This window comes from Thermobia domestica, chromosome 9 (assembly GCF_964235325.1).
Source record: "Thermobia domestica chromosome 9, izTheDome1.hap1.1, whole genome shotgun sequence".
Taxonomy (NCBI): domain Eukaryota; kingdom Metazoa; phylum Arthropoda; class Insecta; order Zygentoma; family Lepismatidae; genus Thermobia; species Thermobia domestica.
In genome coordinates this window covers 161777662-161797837 of record NC_137462.1, presented here as the reverse complement: position 1 = coordinate 161797837, position 20176 = coordinate 161777662, and the positions used below count along the sequence as shown (strand labels likewise).

General features: G+C 35.5%; 1 protein-coding gene across 1 annotated transcript in view; it reads right to left on the bottom strand.

Moving 5' to 3' along the window:
- crn (pre-mRNA splicing factor crn) overlaps positions 1 to 15147 on the bottom strand; it is a 57094-nt gene extending 41947 nt beyond the window's left edge. The window contains exons 1-2 of the mRNA XM_081772097.1: positions 14975 to 15147; positions 3095 to 3184 (exon numbers count right to left, since the gene is read on the bottom strand). Coding sequence (XP_081628223.1) covers positions 3095 to 3184; positions 14975 to 15013 — 129 coding nt within the window. The 5' untranslated portion in view covers positions 15014 to 15147. The remainder of the gene's footprint in view (positions 1 to 3094; positions 3185 to 14974) is intronic.
- Between the last annotated feature and the right edge of the window lie 5029 nt (positions 15148 to 20176).

Genomic DNA, 20176 nt, shown 5'->3' with positions numbered 1-20176 from the left:
TGTACGAGAAATTAGGTTTTCTCGCCTCGTCTGGATTATGGAAAACTTATTTCTCGTCTCAATTATCGATGGATTATTCTCGTCTCATCTCAAAATTTATTCGGATTGCTTTGTAAATTTATTTATGTCCTGAGTTTTCTTAATTTCATCCACAATTTATGAGATTCCCTCCTCATCACGAGAGGTTTACGAAAGGTGTAGGGAGGATCCGGGGCTATGCACCTCTAAAAGTTTTTTTTTTTAATTCCTGCATTATTATTTTTGTTAAAATTATACGTAGCCAATTTTAAAACTGTCAAAGTTGTTTGCTTATGCTATTTTCAGTACACTGTATTTTTTATGTATTTTATTGTTATTTATGATATAAATCCTGTTTAAATGCACTTGCCATTTCTCTATTGAAAGGATTTAAGCAAAACTAAATTTGCCTCAACAAGTCATTGAAGCGGTGGGGAAATATAAAGGTTAAAATTTGTAAAAAGAAAAAAAAAAAGCCTAAAACAACGTTTACGGGGGAGGTTCCGGACCACCCACTGTCCTGTATGGTATTCCATACTACTGGTGCGAAAAGAAATAACGGTTTTTCGGTTTTAAAAAAACGACAGAGATTTTTCAAAAACCGGGAATATTATAAAACAGTTCCGATTTTCAGAGAAAATTGTTTCGAATTTAAAAACGGTTGTGTTTGTAACTGAAGCCGATTATTAACAGAAAACCGAACCGTATTTTAGTAGAAGAACAAGCCGGTTTAAAACCAAAAAGGTTTTGGTTAACTCGGTTAGTGAGAGAATTTAAAATGTTTTTTAAGATTCTGGTTAAAACAAATTAAACTTGAGAGTTGACTTGCACGGCAGTTTATAATTGTTCGTGTGTCCAGCGTAGCTGGTAAGTTTATCTAGCATATTAATATAAGTGCTTGCAACCCTAACTGTAGCCGACAACAACAGCAGAAGCATGTCACAAGTAAGATTGTCAGATTTACTCTGACTCAAATATTAGTGTATCGAAAAACTTCTTAAAATGGAGCTACTTTTGCAGTAGATACACAAAGAAAGTAAGACTGACTGTTAGAATAGCAATAGAGGTATGCAAACTCATTCTTTATCAGTTAAACTTCTTACGATACGGTAAGTTTGGCAACATGAGCTCAGTTGTTGCCACGTCGGCGGAAGCGGGACGACAGTTTTGATTCATTGTGTTCTGTGATAGTTCAGTGAATTTTGTTGTGCGCGTTTCTTGTTTTGTTTTATTTTGTTATTTTCTTGTCATAGTTATTCCGTGTGTTATCTGTGTTATTATTAGTGCTGTTATCAGTTAATTTTCTTTTTAACTGCTATAGTGGTATTTTTGAGGACAGTCGTTGAAAATGCCCACATTGTTATAAGAAGCAAAGAAGGGAAACCTCTTTCTACTGGTGAAAAAATCATGTTATTAAACGTTTATTCATATTTTCGAAACCAGGCAGTGAAGCTGAGAGAGGGTTGGTCTTTAGGCGTCAAGACATCTCTGAAAAGGGGTGGTGAGAGCAATAGTGATTCATACCATGACTTAAAGAGTGGGTAAATTCCTGGTGCTGACCTCGTTTTCCGTGGCACAAAAACAGGTGATTATCACGGAGAATTTGAGCAGCAGAATATGAACATTTCCAAGAAATGCTCCTTCCGAACGTACCACCAAATTCCGTGATTGTTATACATAATGACCGCACACGCTCAATAAAAGACGAAAAAATCCACACGAAATCATGTACCAAAAAAGAAATTGTAGAGTAGTTAAAAAATAAAGGTGTTGAATGTGATTCAAGCTGCAACAAATTTGAAGTAATAGAAATGTTAAATAAAGTTGTTTCTACCATATAAGTTTCTACAGAGGAAGAGGAAAGGAAGCATTGCAAAGGAAGCCGAACATTAAGTTCTTCGTCTCTACCTTATCATTGCGAACTCCCTCCCACTGAAGTTGTGCGGAGTAAAGATTTGGGCGTTTCGTGAATCCAGGAGTAAATTTCGTATGGTAAGTAATTATAATTCCTCTTCTATTATTATTATTATTACTATTATTATTATTATTATTATTATTATTATTATTATTATTATTATTATTATTATTATTATCATTGAGTCGCTTACCGCTGCGCTGTTTAATTTGTGCTCTTCTTCTTTTTTTTTTTTTTTCAAATCGGCTTCCTCTTACTCATAATAAGTGGCAACATCGCGCTCGTTGAACGTCATTTCCGTTTTATAATCTTCCTAGGGTGGGACAGAGTTTAGGTAAATGACACATTCAAATTCGGCTCAATATAAATGAATCAACCTCTCTCTCTCTACACACATATATAAAACTGTTCATGGCACTTAGGCAAGTGGGTGTAAGTAGCTCCTTATTTCAGCTATAACTATAATAGTAATAACTAAAATAACTATAATTTCTAGGGTAATACATTGGTTTGAAATCATCGTTACTTGAAATTTTCGTCAACAGAAAGTTATACATATCTCAGACATGATGAAAATAATACTAACCGTAAACTCAGTATTCCAGTAGCTAGTAAAAAAATTGTGTTTATAATTTTCATCTTGTAATATGTATTCCATACATTCTACCAGTCAATATAATGTCAAATATACTTGTTTACCTATTTATTATCTTGTTAAGACCAGAAGAAAATGATTTTTATTACAACGAAAACAGTTTCGGAACAGAAACACAAAAAAGCACGGTACCCCATAGCAGCACTAGCTACTTCAAAGCATACCAAACTACTACTGCTAGTAAACAAGTCTTAATATAGTAGGTTAAAGTTCGTATATTCTTTAATAAATTGAAGATTATGGAGGAATTTTTAATCTATTTGCAGCAGTGATTGCAAACAGACAAATGAAATCATTATCCAGATAAATTACTACACTGAGCACTATCATTGTGCAAATATGTAAGGAATTTCCATAGTCTTTCATTTAGTAAAGTCTTAATATTATTCATATCCCCATTTATACACACTATTACAAAAAAAGGAAAAGTTCCCATATTAAGCATCAAAAATCAAATTAAATCAAAAGAAAAGTAGTGATATATACAAAAATGTTGATCAACTTACCGGTGGTAAGATTTCAAGATCTCGTTCCTTTGCTTCCCGTAAAAGTTGTTCCGCAGTTATCTGGATTTCTGCAGGAGCTTTGTTTTTCACCTAGAAAATAACAGACACTGCATCAAATTCATTGATACACGTAACTACGTATATACCATGATAATTGTTAAAATATAAAAATGCATTGTTTAATGGCAATCTTGAGAACTGTTAACAAATAAAAATGCATTGTTTAATGGCTATCTTAATATCTTCCCAAACACTGTTTACACGCTAAAATAATTAATGGGCAATATACTATAAGCAGGACAAAAGTTTCTACGCAGAATTTAAAAGAAAATAATAAAAAATAAATATTTTGGTTAAAAGACACACTTGCTTTAGTAAACAGTCTTTGGGTTTCTTTACATATACACCTCCTCATATGCATGTCAATAGCATTAATATTTAATAAAGATAATGTCTAGTACGTGCTAAAGGAATAACCAAGAAAGCTGTTAATGTTACTATAAAGTTATTGTGAAATTCATAGAAGTCTTATTGGCGCATAAACAGGTTCGTGAATTAATCCAGTGTTAATGCATCGCATATAACCTATGCGCTATATAATGAATGTATATATTTATATCTGCAATGAATTCCCACAGGTAAGAAGACATTTACATTCATCAGTTAAAAAATGCCCTATTTGCAATCCTTGTCATTTCAAATGCTATAAATACTTTGTTTAGTTTTTAATTCGAATAACATCCGTACGTGATATCCATGTTGCAGAAGGGTACGAAAGTAGAATGGGAAGGTTATATTACTTTCCGATAACCAGCTATGTTTGGAGAATAAAGAGAATCTAACAACACCTCTTTACTCCAAAGAAAAAATAATTTCTGACTATATTCGGTGAGCTCTTACACGTTTTCAGTCGGTAACTAGAACAAGACAGAGGCTTCCTTTTCTTTTAATGATGTACCCCTTTTGATTTTCAAAACACAATGATATCATGTACCGTATGTTAATGTTTACTCGTCAACTCTTTCGAAAGATTTACAACAGAAATACTTTATCAGGCAACATTACTGAAGAACGGATTTTGGTTACCGTACATTGCCAATTCTACTGCCGTGCCTAAAATTATATTTTTGTTACTAAAATCTTGTTTTATGGTTTTGCGTAACATTTATACTAATTTTATTGTGCCCATAAATTTTTATTTCGATATGTTGTACCTCTTATTAAAGCACCTGCCTAAATTCAGACCTTTTATCCATTCTCGAAAATATGGGGTGGGGTGGGGGAGTAGTATTCATTTTCTAAATAAGTATCCCTGCCACCACGAAATGCAAAGTCCTGAAACCGATTTACACACTCTCCTAGAATTAAGTTCGTGAAAGAAATTACAAAACAAATATGGAATGAAGGGAAATAACTTTAGGAAGAGACAACTAGCCTGAAAAATCCGTTAACTAAGTTCAAGTAACGAAAGGAATTACGAAGTGAGGTAATTAGATAGCACGTTGAACATTATTTCGGGAATGAAGAATCCTGTGCGTTATTTCTTCGATTCTACGCAGACCAAAAAGTCTTATATAAAACGGAAAGGGACATGGCCAAACCCGGATATCCGAAATTCATATCCTTTTGGCAATTTCTAGTGGAAAGAAGGTTTCCGTAACACAACGATTCTCAGCAACGTAAGAACTAATTTAATCACGAAAAATCCGTTTAAGTATTTGGTTAATCATTGGGGTGAAATTCAAAAGTAGGATTATGTTTTGTACGTGTCTACGTTGGAAGTAACTAGTTCCTGGAAATCTTTATAAACTTTACGTTCTATTCTCAAAATTTTATTTGCAAAGGATTATATAAAAGCAAATATTTCTCAATTTAGGTACCGGTACATGTTTTAAGTGCCCTTTCCAAATTTAACACCTATTATCAGTATCTATTTTGGACGATTTTACTGTGTATTAATCAATTCTCCAATCATTACATTTTACCACCGAACATTCCCTTTTTCATAATACAATACTGTCTACATTATGCGACCTAAAGATACGTCTACCCAGTCTGGATCCCCTCCCTCAAATTTGCTGAGTGTTTCACAGGTTGTTAAAACCTTCTTACAAAAGGTTAGCGTACGCGTCTTTGGCGTGAGAGACCCGGGTTCGATTCCCAGCGGGAGTTCATGTGGCTCGGATTCCATATTAATCAGTAAGTCCACGTCTCATATAGCCTCGCTGTTGAACGGGACGTTGAACTCAAAATCAACTCAACTCAACTTACAAAAGCAAATCAAACATAGTACGTATGAAAGCAATTCGAAATGGACTCTGTTCCTGTTTTATATATATAGGGGAGGCCGGGGTAATAAGAGACACGGTCAAAAAATACCCTAAATCTCAAAATTATATTTTAAAAAAAATAAGTAATGGCAACGTCAATACTTTTACTTTCCTACCCCACTTGCACTTATGAACTAATATGAGTTTTTATATTGTTGTCACGCTATGAAAAAATACCTTCACTTTGAACTTAACATAGAAGTTCGTGACTGTTTTAAAATAAACTTTTATTGCGAAAAGTGAGTTACAAATGTGGAAATGACTGCTATACAACTTCGTGACTAAGATTATGAAGATTGATGTGAAATTTTGAAAAATGCTGAAACATTGCCTTTCAGGTCAATTGAGGGCATCTCTTATTACCCCTTTTAGAAATTTTGAAGGGGTAATATGAGACAGCTATCTCTCATTATCCCAGTTCAATTTCATGTTTATTTAGCGCCATGTGATTAGTATAACCTGCTATTTTTTGTATATAGAAAGTAAATAGGAAAATTCCTACTCTGGCAATTCAGTCAGAATCTGTACATAGATAGTGACAGTGGAGAATATGCTTTGGATCAACTAATTTCATCATCAACTGGTGAAAGTTTGTCAGGAGAAATTGATCCAACCAGAGCATCATCTTGCTTACAAATGTATTACGCTGTGTACTACGATCTTGACTGGTATATTGGGAGGGTTATTGCTTTCCCAGAGGAAGGAATGTGCAAAGTTAAATTTTTGAAAAAAAACTAAGTGGTTTTTATTGGCCTGCCTATGATGACATTCAAACAAGGACATCCAAATTTGTGTTTTATGGACCTATCAAACTGGATGGAAATGGAAATGGGCCATTCTAGATTTCCAGAGGATAGCTCCAAAAAATTAGCTGTGTTCATAGCAAAGTGGAAAAGGACTTTTGAAACCAAAACAGAAAGATTAAATATGACTCCTCTTCTTTTGGTAGGCCTAGGTGTTTGTAGGAATATTCTTAAAATTTGTTAAACTCATGCCTATATGCTAACAGTTCTTTTTGGCCTTCACATTTTTCCTATGTTTGTTTAAGTGATCCAGCCTAAGATAATTAATAAGGCCTACCTGCTGTAATTATGTAACACTAAAGTTTAAATTACATTTATGAGATTTTTAAATGTTAACTTGGATTTTACATAGGCTAGCATGACATTTCTAAACTCTTTTGTACATTTTTCATATGATCGTTCGACTGTACACCGTAAAAGGTTTAATATTCATCTTACATATTTTTCGAAAATGTAGATTTACATAGGATAAATTTTACATAAAATTTTGACAATAGGTTTACAACATTTTCCAATGTTCTCTTGTATATGGATTACAATTTAATAGCTTTTTCAATCCATTTAAGTTAGATAAAACTATTTTTCAAATGCGGTGTTTTTTCTTCATTGAGAGTTTAGGCACTTTTTAAGTTAATTTATGACATTCTCCAGAAAATTTATTGTCAGCATAATTTTTTATTTGGTAGTGCGAGTTTTATTTATGATGTATCTAGATTCAGCAAAACGCAACTATACTTAGTTTTAATGGTTTTTGATATTTAATACTCAGGTAAATAAATTTTCCGAACGAACTATTCAATTTCATTTTTTAAATCTTGATATTTCGGGAACATATGTACATATTTCAGATCTGAAAAAAGTAAATTGTTCAGAATTGTCTGAAGATTTTTTCTTAAACCACTACTCATTTTCTATTCTATGTGTATGAGTACTGAGAACCGTGTCTCTTACTATCCCTTAGGGGTAATAAGAGACACTGACTTTGCCAAAATTTTTCGTGATTCTTCTTGGTGTGAAAAAGCAACTGGAAAAATGTGTTAATACATCAGCAGTTTTGTTTCATTGTTTTAGTACAATTACATACTTTTTCCTAGTTCCTCAAGAAATCAATGCAAGTGCAAGATTTTTTTTTTTTTTTTTTGTCTCTTATTATCCCGGCCTCCCCTATATAGTTTTAACAATCTGTGGAAAAAAAAAAAAAACTTTTCAATCGATATAACACAAAAACTGAACAGGTGAGAATCACTTTACACGAGGTCACACTTGAGCTATTCAATAATACCTTAATTCAGACATTTACTGTAGTCCGTTAAACCTCGCTAGCTTCTCAACATGACAATACATAGTTATATCATAAATACTATCACATGTTTGAATATGAATAACACAGAGAGTATTAACACCAAGGCAATTTATTTTGGTCATGTTTTACATTGATATGTTGTACACCTGACGCACGAATCATTTTTCGAAATGTTCCCCCTTGGCCTTGATGCAGGCACGATGTCTGTTCGGCCACTGGCAATGGCATTATGCACCACGTCCAGGGAAAATTGTTCACTGCTCGGGTAAAGGATTGTTTCAGACTATCAACAGAATGATGCCGTTTATAGCAGACCTCTGCCTGAAGGATTGCCCAAAATTTGTAGTCGAAAGAGTTAAGGTCCGGGCTGATAGAAGGCCAATCAGCGGTAGAAATGAAGTCGGGGACGTTCCGTGCCAGCCAGTCCTGGGTTCTTTTCACTTTGTGGCCTGGAGCGGAATCCTACTGGAAGGTCCACCTTTCTCCAGGGAACATGGTAGCAGACATTGGTTTCACTATAGGTGTTATCACTGTGTCCTGGTACACCTTGGCAGATATTTTAACACCTTGTTCGCAAAAATGCAGCTGGGTTGTGCCTGAGTAGCTCACTCCCCACCAAACCATCACTGAGGCAGGATGATGTGCCCTCTGAACCCTTGGAGCTGCCTCAGCAGCTGCAGTAGATGACGTGGCATACACACGGTCATTTTGTGCGTTGTAAGTCTGCTCAATTGTGAACACCTTTTCGTCAGTGAACAGAACCTTTCTGTGCAGATTGTGGGCGTAACGCCGCAACACTCTCTTTGATTTATGGACCCTCTGCGACATTAGTGTTTGGGTCAGAAAGTGACCAGTCCGCCTCTTATACGCCCGTAGATGTAGGTCACTCATGAGCACACGAGAAATGGAATTTCTGCTGATGTTCATTTCAGGCCATCACAGTTTGTGTTCGAACAGGATTTCTTCGAATTCTTGCTGCGACTGCTTTCTGGACCTGCGAGGTTCGTACCGTTCGTGGTCTGCCACTCCTTGCGCGGTCAGCTGCCGTTCCAGTCTCGGCGTATCGCTGTATGGCGCGATACACGGATCTCTTGCTGATTTGTAGGAGCTTCAGGAGGTTCAAAATCTCACCTGCTGTCTTCCCGACCCTGTGTAGTGAAATTACTGCTACACGATTTTCGTAATCGCCCCACTCCATCAGAACTCAGTACAACATCAACGTATGTCATGAACAAACACACACTACATGCATCTTCCGCTTTATACACAGATGGCAGCACTGCCACTCCAAACTTTGTGACAGTATTTATGATATAACTAGGTAATTATTTATTAATAGGTTGTTAGGTTAGGTTTGATTTCTTTCATTAACTTAGCACATAGGTTTTGTCTAGCGGGGCTTATCGGAACTTAAACCTTAATTCAAAACTAACAAGGGTTTTTTTTTTATTCATGCATCTCAGCTCAAGAGAACATTTGATGTTCTCCGATTTAGGTCAAACACTTCCTTTACGGCATCTTTAAAATCTAAACTTCGTATTACAATTTTAATTAAAAAGCTTTTAAACTCCTTTCTGTACAGCCAATAGTTTTGTACTGCGTGGTTTCAAAAGATTACTTTCTCATATGTTGGTCCAAATCTTAGAAACAACCGATTTCGAATAGCTTTCATATAGATTCTTTTCGTGAAGTTTGAGAATGGGGGTTCACTCGAGTAGCGCTTCGACCAAATAGAAAATTTATAAGTAAAATACGATGTGAAACATTTTTCGAGAAAGAATGAGAGTGTGAATATAAGTAATTTCTGTCAATGCACAGTATATTGAAATGAATTTTGAATGCTAGTGAATGTACTGCATGTGTAACTATTTACTAAAGCGGAAGGCGCAGAATACAAGAATGTGGGTAGAAATAGACGGCTAGAATTTTCGGTTCGTACGTTTGTAATGGACGTTAACAAAACAACCTGAAGGTGTAATGATTCTGTCAAAATTTGGTTACCAGTAAAACCGTTTTGAAGATAAGAATTATTACAGCATTTTAGAAGCTCTAACCTAACCTCAAAATGTAAGAAATGTCAAAATTTGTAGAACCGTCTGCTCGAGTAATGCCGAGGATAGTCTAGCATACATAATAATAGATACTAACTAGCTTAAAAAACAAACAGAACAAACTAATCGGTTAATGTTTTCATAAGTATGCCAGCACGAGATGATTTTAATACGTAATTCACATGGAATTACAGGAACCCAGAAAGCGTCATTGATCAGAGGCAGGCAAATATCACTGAGTTACGGCACCGAAAATGAATGGGCCGGTGCTATTTGAAGTCACTAACAAGTAGACCTCACCACTTCGCCGTTGCGTTAGCAAAAGGAAACAACTACTGTCATAATGTAGGGTTGAATATAAGACACTGACAAAATTTTTAGCTGCTAATGAGCACTAGAAACATGGGAAGACGAAATAGAAACATGAATGTGGGAAAGGCATGTATAACAGAATTTGATAGTTGCAAGACCGATTTTTTTTTTCGAAATAGCTGGAGGAACAATAGTTATGACTTCAACTATGTAAATCGAGTTAGGAGGGATGTTTTTATGGCATTCCGGATCATGACCGCCATCTTGAAATCCGCCATATTGGATCGACGTCAAATTTTTCAAACGGAAAGAGGGTCATGTGAGGCATCAAACAATAGTGACTTTTTCCATCCAATCTCATACACTAATTAGTTTGTCCACATCTAGAACGGTTTACAACTTACAGTTCTTTGAATGATAAGGGATTTGTTGTTTGTAACAGATAACTACAGTGGCAATGAACATAGCTCCAGAGACAGCATTCTTACAGAACAAAATTACGGCAATGCAAGAAATGCAAGTCCTCAGCATTCATAAAGTGGTTTTGACCTCGCCACTTCGTATTTGCGTTTGTGCATTCAACTGAAACTATAAGCAGTAGTGACAGCACGATGAAGAGAAAGAAATATTGGCTGCCAATGGCATTCCTGGTCTAGCAGCTACGGTAGAAGGCAGGAGCTTACGTGCATCACGTACCATTTTACAGCGTCAAAATTCTTTGTAAGGAGACAAGTACAGGAAATATTTATTTTCACTGTCAATTCTACTCGTGATCTCGGAATTGTTTGAGAAATACTTATTTCGTTTATTGTATTATGTTTGTAATTCTGTGAGGTGCGTGCGTGTGTGTGTTAGGGAGTGTGTGTGCAGGCAACAAATATAGACTAAAAAGCGACACACCATGACGTTAAATAATGCAAACATTGCCATGTACCTTTTGCAGCAGTTGCAGACATTACAGTTCAAGCACAAAGCAACAAATATATCAGAACAGGAAAGAGCAATCGCAGATGACATAATTGGATTCCTAACGGATGAAGAACTTGAATTCGAAATGGAATACACTCTGGATGTTTTAGAGGAAGCACATCATGAGATAAACAATCAAGAAGCTAGTATGGAAGCGGAAGAGGGTAATCATTCAACAGATTCTGAAGATGCCGACAGAACACCAAGTGTCCAAGAAAGTACTTTAGACGCATCACTTCCATCACCAGCTAAACGCAAGAAAGGCGCTTCACTCTCGGTTGAGAAGACGAAACAAATTATTAACTACATGACACAACATCCAAACCACGGTAAAAAGAGAATATGTAACCGATTTCGCATTAGCGAGTGGACCTACGATCGTGTTAAGAAAAAAAATAAAGGACTATCACGCGAAGACAAAAGTTCCCTTTTACGGGAGGCATTGTACATGCAGTTTATACACGCACGTGAAGTACTTTTGCAAACGGTATCAGACAGTGATTTTCAGGAAATGGCATGCCACGTTGCACGTAATATTGGGTATGAACAGTTTAAAGCCTCGGAGGCCTGGCTACTGCACTTCAAACGACATTATAATATCGGGCTACGGAAAGTGACAACCTTTAAAACAAGACTTCATGATGAGCGCTAGCCACATCTAATGCAGACTGCTAAAGACTACGTTCACAGCGTCAAACAGACGTTGCCTAATTTTGAGTTTAAATATGTCTGTAATGGTGACCCAAGAACTTTGGATATAAAAAACAAAAGGAAAATCGAGGCCCTTGCAATAAATGTAATTGCTATGACACATTCCGACACAATCATGCCTTTAATTATTTTAAAGTTAGTTGGTAAGCTGTTCATTGTTCTCCAGGAAAAGAACGGAATAGTGCCTGTAACATTGCAGACTGGATTTAATAGGTTAGTGCAGAGACTTGGCAATATACATATGACAGCATCAACATCTGGTAAAATGGGATTACATGAACTGCAAGAATGATATATTAGTTCCTATTGGCCGAATACAGGTAGCAGGAATTTACTTATGGTAAATAGCTGGGCAACATTTAATAATGAAGAGGTGCGACGTACAACAGCTCCACCTGGGAAATCAGTGGAAGAGTGACAAATTCCAAAAGGTACCACCGGCATAACTGACCTTTGGATGTATTTTTTTTGAAATACAAAACATATTGGGGTACCATATGGGATTATGCAATAAAGACGAACATTTCCATTCAAAACATCATGACAGAGATACAATTGTCACTCTGCATTCTTTTATATACAATCAATTTCAGTCTCCTCGCTTCACAGGAATGATTCAATATGCATTTTGTAAATCAGAATTTACTGATAATCCGATCGAATGGTTCGAGGTGCCGAAGAAATACGTTTTTAATGTTCCCGGCATTAACTTTTGTGACGCTTCATTTTTTATTAGGTGCTCATGGCGCTCTGCAAAATTCTGTTTTGACCATTTTATGAATGCTGAGGACTTGCACTTCTCTCATTGCCGCAACTTTGTCCTGTAAGAATGCTATTTCTGGAGCTATGTTCATTGTCACTATAGTATTCTGTTGTCTGATACAAACAACGAACTTTCAACATTAAAAGAACAGTAAGTTGGAAACCGTTCTAGATATGGACAAACTAATTATTGCATGAGATTGGGTAGAAAAAATCATTGTTGTTTGATACCGCACATGACCTTCTTTCCATTTAAAAAAGTTGACTTCGATCCAATATGGCGGATTTCAAGATGGCGGTCATGATCCGGAATGTCATAAAAACATCCCTCCTAACTCGATTTACATAGTTGAATTCATAACTATTGTTGCTCCAGCTATTTCGAAAAAAAAAAAAAAAAAAAATCGGTCTTGCAACAATCAAATTATATTGTACATGGCTTTCCCACATCCATGTTTCTATTTCGTTTTCCCTTATTTCTAGTGCTCATTAACAGCTTAAAATTTTTGTCAGTGTCTTATATTCAATCCTACATTAAGACAGTAGTTGTTTCCTTTTGCTGACGCAAAGGCGAAGTGGTGAGGTCTACTTGTAAGACAATTCTTAGTATAAGTCAATTGGATCCTTGTCTTATTTAGGATCATAAATTATTTCTAACCCACCGGTAGTGAAATTCATAGATTTACTGGTGCAGGTGTAGTTTTGGCGCACCACATTTCGTAAGATTTACAGGTAAAGTTAATATTTTGTACGTAAAGACATGTTTATAAGGAAGAAATTTCTGCATGCGACAGAATTAAAAACAAAGTAATACAGCTGCACTTTCGGGAACAAGTGTAGGATTACTAGTGCAAAGTAGTTTACGATGAATAAAATAAGTGAGTGCATATGAAAGATGGCTTTATTAGTTGCTATCTTCCACCGGCGGCATATTTTTTGCACAGTGTATAAAAACTGCATTTTATGTTTACAAGTGGAGCGTGACTGGTAAGAAACTATGACAAGTGCTATTAAAGTTCGTATCATTGGTAATCTCACTTCTTTCTCATACCCTCGCTTACGCATACTCACTTTCGCTGACGTGCCTGCTCTATTAGGACGCACCCCGTGCAGGCCCACCTGCTTCGCCCTGAACTGACTCGGTTAGATGGCATTCGTGCTTTTCTGCCCACCTAGCATAGGTTGATTTGCGTTGTTTGCAGTGTAGTTTTTATGCTACATATCTAGAAGTCATTCATATACAAACCGTATAAAAAAAAGTAATTTTTCAAAAATTACTTTTGGTGGCTCCCTTGAATTTTATCTAAGACATGTGATATTTTTCATGTCGCCCAGTAGAAACCAATTAGGGGACAATAAGAAGGAAATTAGTGATAGAATTATAATTTTTCAACAATTCTTTCTAGCAGTGCGCCAAAAGTAAACCTTTACGGACTTACTCCTTTACATGTACAATAATTGCGATTACTAACAAAGGCATTGGTGTTGTTTGAAATAATTGCTAAATTACAATGCCGTCCACTTTCTCTATAATAGTACAAGGAAAATACTCGACCTATATTTCTCTCTTTTCGCAGGATAACTTTGGGGAAGGTTCTACAACACAGGTCCCCCCATATAGGTTAGTAGCTAGATTGAATCCTTTCTGCACCAAAGTTTAAAATTTAATTCACATAGTATTGCCGACCGAGCGTTAGTGAGTGAAGGCGGGTTATAGCCTCGCAGGGCACATTTTTTTGCTGTCTATTAGTTAATTGGAACGGAGAATGTGTGTTCTACAACCTCGCGTAACTTCGTGGTCTATGGCATCTCAGATCATGAATAAATTAAAGATGATCCTTTAGGTAACAATCTAAAGCAGCGCTGTCCAAATGGCGGCCCGCGGGCCGCATGCGGCCCGCCAAACCGTTTTCTGCGGCCCACAAATCTTTCACGATTCACGATTTTTATTACTGATAGTATTTTCATATATATTTATTCATTCGTTTAATGTTTCCACTCTTCTTTCGAAATAACGCATCCATTTAGCGCTTCAATACAACAGAAAGGCGCGGACATCCACGACAACACCTTTCCCTAAAAACTGTGTTTGGTCGGAAAAGAGTGTCAATGTTTGATAGTACTTATTTATGTGAAAGTGCATTTACCACCATGAAAATTGTGAAGATTAGTTTCAGAAACTGCCTTGGAAAATCTTTTCTTTTACATCTCGTGTGGCTCACAACAACAGGAATGGATGTAGATATCCCAGCCCTTGTAAACGCTGCTAGTCACCCTCATTTGTCACAGATTGAATAATTAATATTTCAAATACCTCTTTTGTATTTTTCCTTTGTAGCGTAATAATAATAATAATAATAATAATAATAATAATAATAATAATATTATTATTATTATTATTATTATTATTATTATTATTATTATTATTATTATTATTATTATTATTATTATTATTTAGCTGCGGCCCTCCACTTTACTAGTAAAGATGGTTACGGCCCTCAGGCTCATTATAATTGGACACCACTGATCTAAAGCATAAAACTAATGAATTATGAAAAATGCTAAATAAATCGAGAACTAAACTAGCATAGTATTACTTAATATGAAGCTTAACTAATTTTATAGCAAGTAAAACAAACCTTAGCCACTTTAGGCATTTTCTGTGGTTTCGATTCCATGTTTAATATTCTAAATTTTCAAATTCACCACAACGTCCTCAATCACAAATCACGAAAACAACAAAGTACAGGGACATAAGATAAACAACACGGATACGTTTCATATGTCTTTCTTTTTCTCCTTCTTCTTCCACACCGTCTTTTCTTGTAATCAAAAACCATTATGGCGAAAGAGGACTGTGCACCAGCTATATAGTTATGTGTGCTACAATTCCAAAATTGTCTTATGTACCTCACTAGAAGGATTTGTGATTCAGGAACAAAATTGAATAAAAATACAGGACACAATAGGGAAGAGAAAGGACACAATCGTGAAAAATGTAAAAATCAGGAAAGAAATTCAGACAGTGAAAGAGGATTGAAGGCCTAGGCGGATGGGGCACAAAGTTGGAAGAAAGTGGGAAGTGTAGGCAATTCCGCATTTATACTTTGTACGCCCCTGTGCTCTAAATAATTTGCCGTTTGTTTCCCCGCAAAATTTATGTTTCAAACAAGGAAGCAAGCCGTGATTTTGAAAACTATCAGCTCTCGCTGAGTAGCAGTTTAGGTATGACAAGTTACGGATTTACAACGTAATTTTAAATGGCCTAATTCTCTCAATGATGATTATTGTGATGTAGTGTTCTGCCCAAAGGTGTTTGACCCAAAGGTCCCTGGGCAAGGTGAACCCAAGGTAGTTTGCCATTGCCTTCCATGGGATGATGACGTACTAAGGACGGGATCTACAGCTTAATTTGGGGTCTGTACGTATCACTTGTGTCCGCACTGGTAATCGAACCTGTGACAGCTTAATAGGAGGCAACGAACTTAGCCACTCATCCATTGGGGACACATTCTCTCAATACTGGCATGTAATTTATTCATGTAGGTTTTAATTTACTGTTCGGAGAAAATGCATTCTCTTAATTCTTAAGCTGTCTGTCTGTAGCTCTTTTCAACTCGAGAACCCTAATAGATGGAAACATGAAATTTTAGTATGTTTTAAAGTTCTCAGAGAAATGATCAAAATGACCTGTTCCAGGTCCCTAGGTCACACCTGAGCTGAGATATGAGGTGCAAAGTCCCCATAAAAATAGCATGGGACCATTTTAAAAATAAGAGTTGAATTCGTGGTTTTTTGGGTGGCTGAGATGAATAGTGAGTTCTAATCCCTTTCAACTTGAAGGTCGTACTGCACTCCCAAGGAGGGGACGAGATTTTAAAGGTAATCGAAAACGACAGGTATTAGTGTTTAATACATAGTTTTTGGTATCAGTTTTCATTATGTTCAAATTCATCCTCACCCCTTGGGAAAGAATGACTTTTTAAAATAATCAGATAAGCTAGCTAATTAGTAACTACTGTAATTAGAGCGAATTAAACACATTAACATATCTTCTCGCGCTTGCGCGGGACTCTGCGGGTTGCTACTTTTAAATATTACTTTATTGTGAATCTTTAAAATAATCCAAAATTTTGCCGCCCTGTGCTCGAGCACTTACCTATATACGGGCCTGAGTGTAGGATGAAAAAGAAAAGAGTAGAAAAAGAAGGGGATTTATATATGTGAAATGTACAAAAAAGAAAAGTGCAAGTGTAGTGTAACTGAGTAGAAAAACCCACGCAACTCCCATCCTCACAAAGCATCACAACACATCAGGCACTCGCCGTAACTCCTTCCACAACGTGATTGGTAAGAACTTAGAATGACCAGAGATTTAACAGTCGATGGTCTACAACCTAGGTTGGTCTTCAACATAGTAGAGTTCTTTTCTTCATCGATACTACTTATTTTACTGGGAAAGTTGTTAATATTTGATTATTATCTTCATTCATGAATTTGAACTCATTCTTAAATATTAACTTAATTGATATTAACATTAAATTAGAAGGTTATTACATAAGATATTTTTCTTTCTTTTAATAAATTGGATAAACGATTATTCCATAGAGAGAGTTGCAAACTTTTTAAATTAATACTTTTATTATTTCACATACAGTAGGTGACAATCATTCAATGAATTAGTGAAAATATTGTTAGATATGGTCGGCTAGTATTTTAATTTGAATGCATTACTGTACTTTGAGAGATTTCCGTTTTGATCGTGAAGAAATATGACTGGTTTTGAAAGTAGTCTTTGGTTGGTTAGTATTTTCTCTACTTGGTAATTATCATATTACTTTATTGAAAATAAAAAAATAACTTCATTACTTGCTATTTTATTTTCTGAAATTTTAATTGCTTTTTGTAAAATGAATTATTTTCCATATTGTAGGCTTCTGTGAGAATTGTTCCTTTACTTAAAGTGTTCGATTTTATTTTGGTTAGATTATTTTGTTAGAATTTAGAAATTAATTTTTCTTCGATTTTTTGTATTATCTGGTAACTCTTATTTTTGAAGAATGTTAGATTATATTTGTCTCAATCAAAAGAGAAAAATTTTCTTTCATAAATCTTGTGAAGGTGTTGCAACCAGTGATGTAATGCTAAATTTTTAGGTGGGTATACTCTCCATATATATATTTCAGATGCAGAAGGTATATATAGGAGGATTTTAAGACAAATTGCATTCAAATTATTAAAATATTGTATATTCATAAATACAATAGGGGGTCCATATGAGCTTTGGGGGGGCTGACCACCCCGGATCGGCGCCCTTGATGATGAGGGCGGGAAAGTGCAGAAAATTGAACTCCGAGCATTAATAGCGCAAAGACTAATAGTGTTTGAAGAAACAGTATGGTGAATTTCAGACGAAACCATACTCCTATTTTCGAAAAATGTCACATTCAAGATATTCAGGAAATTACGCAAGATTTAATTAAACCTTGTCCCATTCAATCCACAATCATTTATGAGATCTTAATTTGTGAAATTTATGTATCTACTTTCCCCATTCTCTTGAACTTGATATTTACTGACAACATAAGTGTGTTTCTTCTGAAATTCACCATACTGTTTCTTCTAACACTATCAGTCTTTGCGCTCTTAATGCTCAGAGTTCAATTTTCTGCACTTTTCCGCGCTCATAACTCTGAAAGGACGCAGCTTTCAACATCGGTGTAATAAAATTTTTCGCTTGGTTTCGTGTCTACTGGCGGTTTCTATCTTTGAAGATTATTTTTACCAAGCCATTTTAAATAAACCTTTCTTTTGTAGAAAGTAATATTGAGAACACAGTTCTCAAATGAAGAAATCTAGCATTATACTTTATGCTTTATTTTGGAACATTATGCTTTGTTATCCTCTTAAAGGTATCAAACTTGCATACACATAAGTGACTGTCAAAACTACAAATAAGGTACCAACCATGAGTTAAATATTCTGTTACACTTTTTTTTAAGCTTTATGGTTTCCCTACCAATCAGTGTTTCTTCATTTAAAATGAAAAATCGGTCCTTATAGTTACCAGATAGTTATATCTTAGAAGTAATGCAATATCCTTGCTTATAGGCAACTTCCATGGCTTTCTGCGCGTATCGGTTGCGTAACAACCTGGATATGTGTACGAGGTAACAAGAAGAAAAACCTTGATAGAAATCTGCATTTTGGAGAGTAGTTACCGAGCCACTTAACCTATCCACCAGAGGCTAAGAAAAAGATTACCTTCAGTATTAGAAATTAATTAAGACATTATTTGGCTTTCTGCTTTAAGTAGGTCAGGTTGTAGAAGTGGTTGTACTTCTAATTCGAGGCCACTTTATGGCTGAATTAAGTCCTGGTGCCAAATTAGAATCGGGTATTACGTATCGATATTCCAATCTAAAACTTTAGTTCAATAATTTATTTCGATTCGAGGTTTCCTGTCAGCAGCGATTCAGAAAGAAAAATCACAAACGACAATCTTACCGAGCGAAGTAGCTCAAGAGATAGTTTTGGCTTCGCATTCGGGAGTTCGTGGGATTGATTCCCACTGCTGACCGAGCCACAGAGTTTCCCCAGTTCTACCAGACAAATGCCGGGATAATACCTACTAAGCAGGTTGCCCGATATTTTCCCAGATTGTGGGGCCGCTGTGGCTCAGTGGCAGTACGTTCACCTCTGGTGCGTGGGGTAATTAGTTCGATCCCAGCTCGCGCCAAGTAAACTTTGTTGTGGACAAACACTGTGTGCGTGGGTTTCTCGAGGTTCTCCCGTTTCCTTCCACTTTCTTCATTTCACCATTTTCATTCATTTCTCATCATCACCATATCCTTTAGCCTAGCTGACAGAGGCGTGGGACGTAAAACAAAAATTTCATTTTTCCCTTCCAAAATCATTTCGATTGTTATTGTTGTTAGATATCCAGTATAAAATGGCATCTGAGCGGTATGTGGTGACTGTTAATTAAACAAAATAAACCAAATACGCACCCTTTAAAAAAGGGAAAGTAGCTAAAGATGAAAAAAATACTTTCCTCCTAAAAGTCTTTCCTAAAATAAATAAAAGTTGTAAACTAAAAAATGGGAGCTTTTCCACTTTATAAATTTGAATTTGAATTTTTAAGTTAGAATTAGTTAGTTGGGTTTAATTTGATTTTTTTTATTAAAACCGAGGAAACAAATAATAAAACCCACAATTCTAGCTCCTCTAGGTAGATTACAATTTCAGTGATCAGACATTTTCCCAGATATTGAAAGGTGTTTCGTGATTGCTTATTAAATTATTAAATCTTGAGCACACTGTCAGACAAAGGGATTTCAAAATTAATAATAATAATAATAATAATAATAATAATAATAATAATAATAATAATAATAATAATAATAATAATAATAATAATAATAATAATAATAATAATAATAATAATAAATCGGTCAAGAAAATGTAAAAAATCCTTTGTAGATAACCTAACAAAAAATATTTTTTCTTTATTCACACCAAACAAATATCGGAATGGTACCGAACTTACGGGCCCCAAGTAGCCTCATTTCCAATGCCTTTAAAGAAGGACGTTATCCCTCTGACATTTTCGTCATCAAGCCGGAGATGCCATAACAACCTTTATAATATGAAATAAATAAATAAATAAACTTACGTCCTTTTCTGAAGTAGTAGCTGGAAAATTAACATGTTCTTTGGATTTTTCTTCGCCATTTCTCGATGTTTTTCTTTTTACATTTTCGTCAACGAAATTTCCACAGCTATTGTCTCTTTTCCTTTTTAACCAATTTTCTAACACCTTCTTGGACATCTTAGAAATT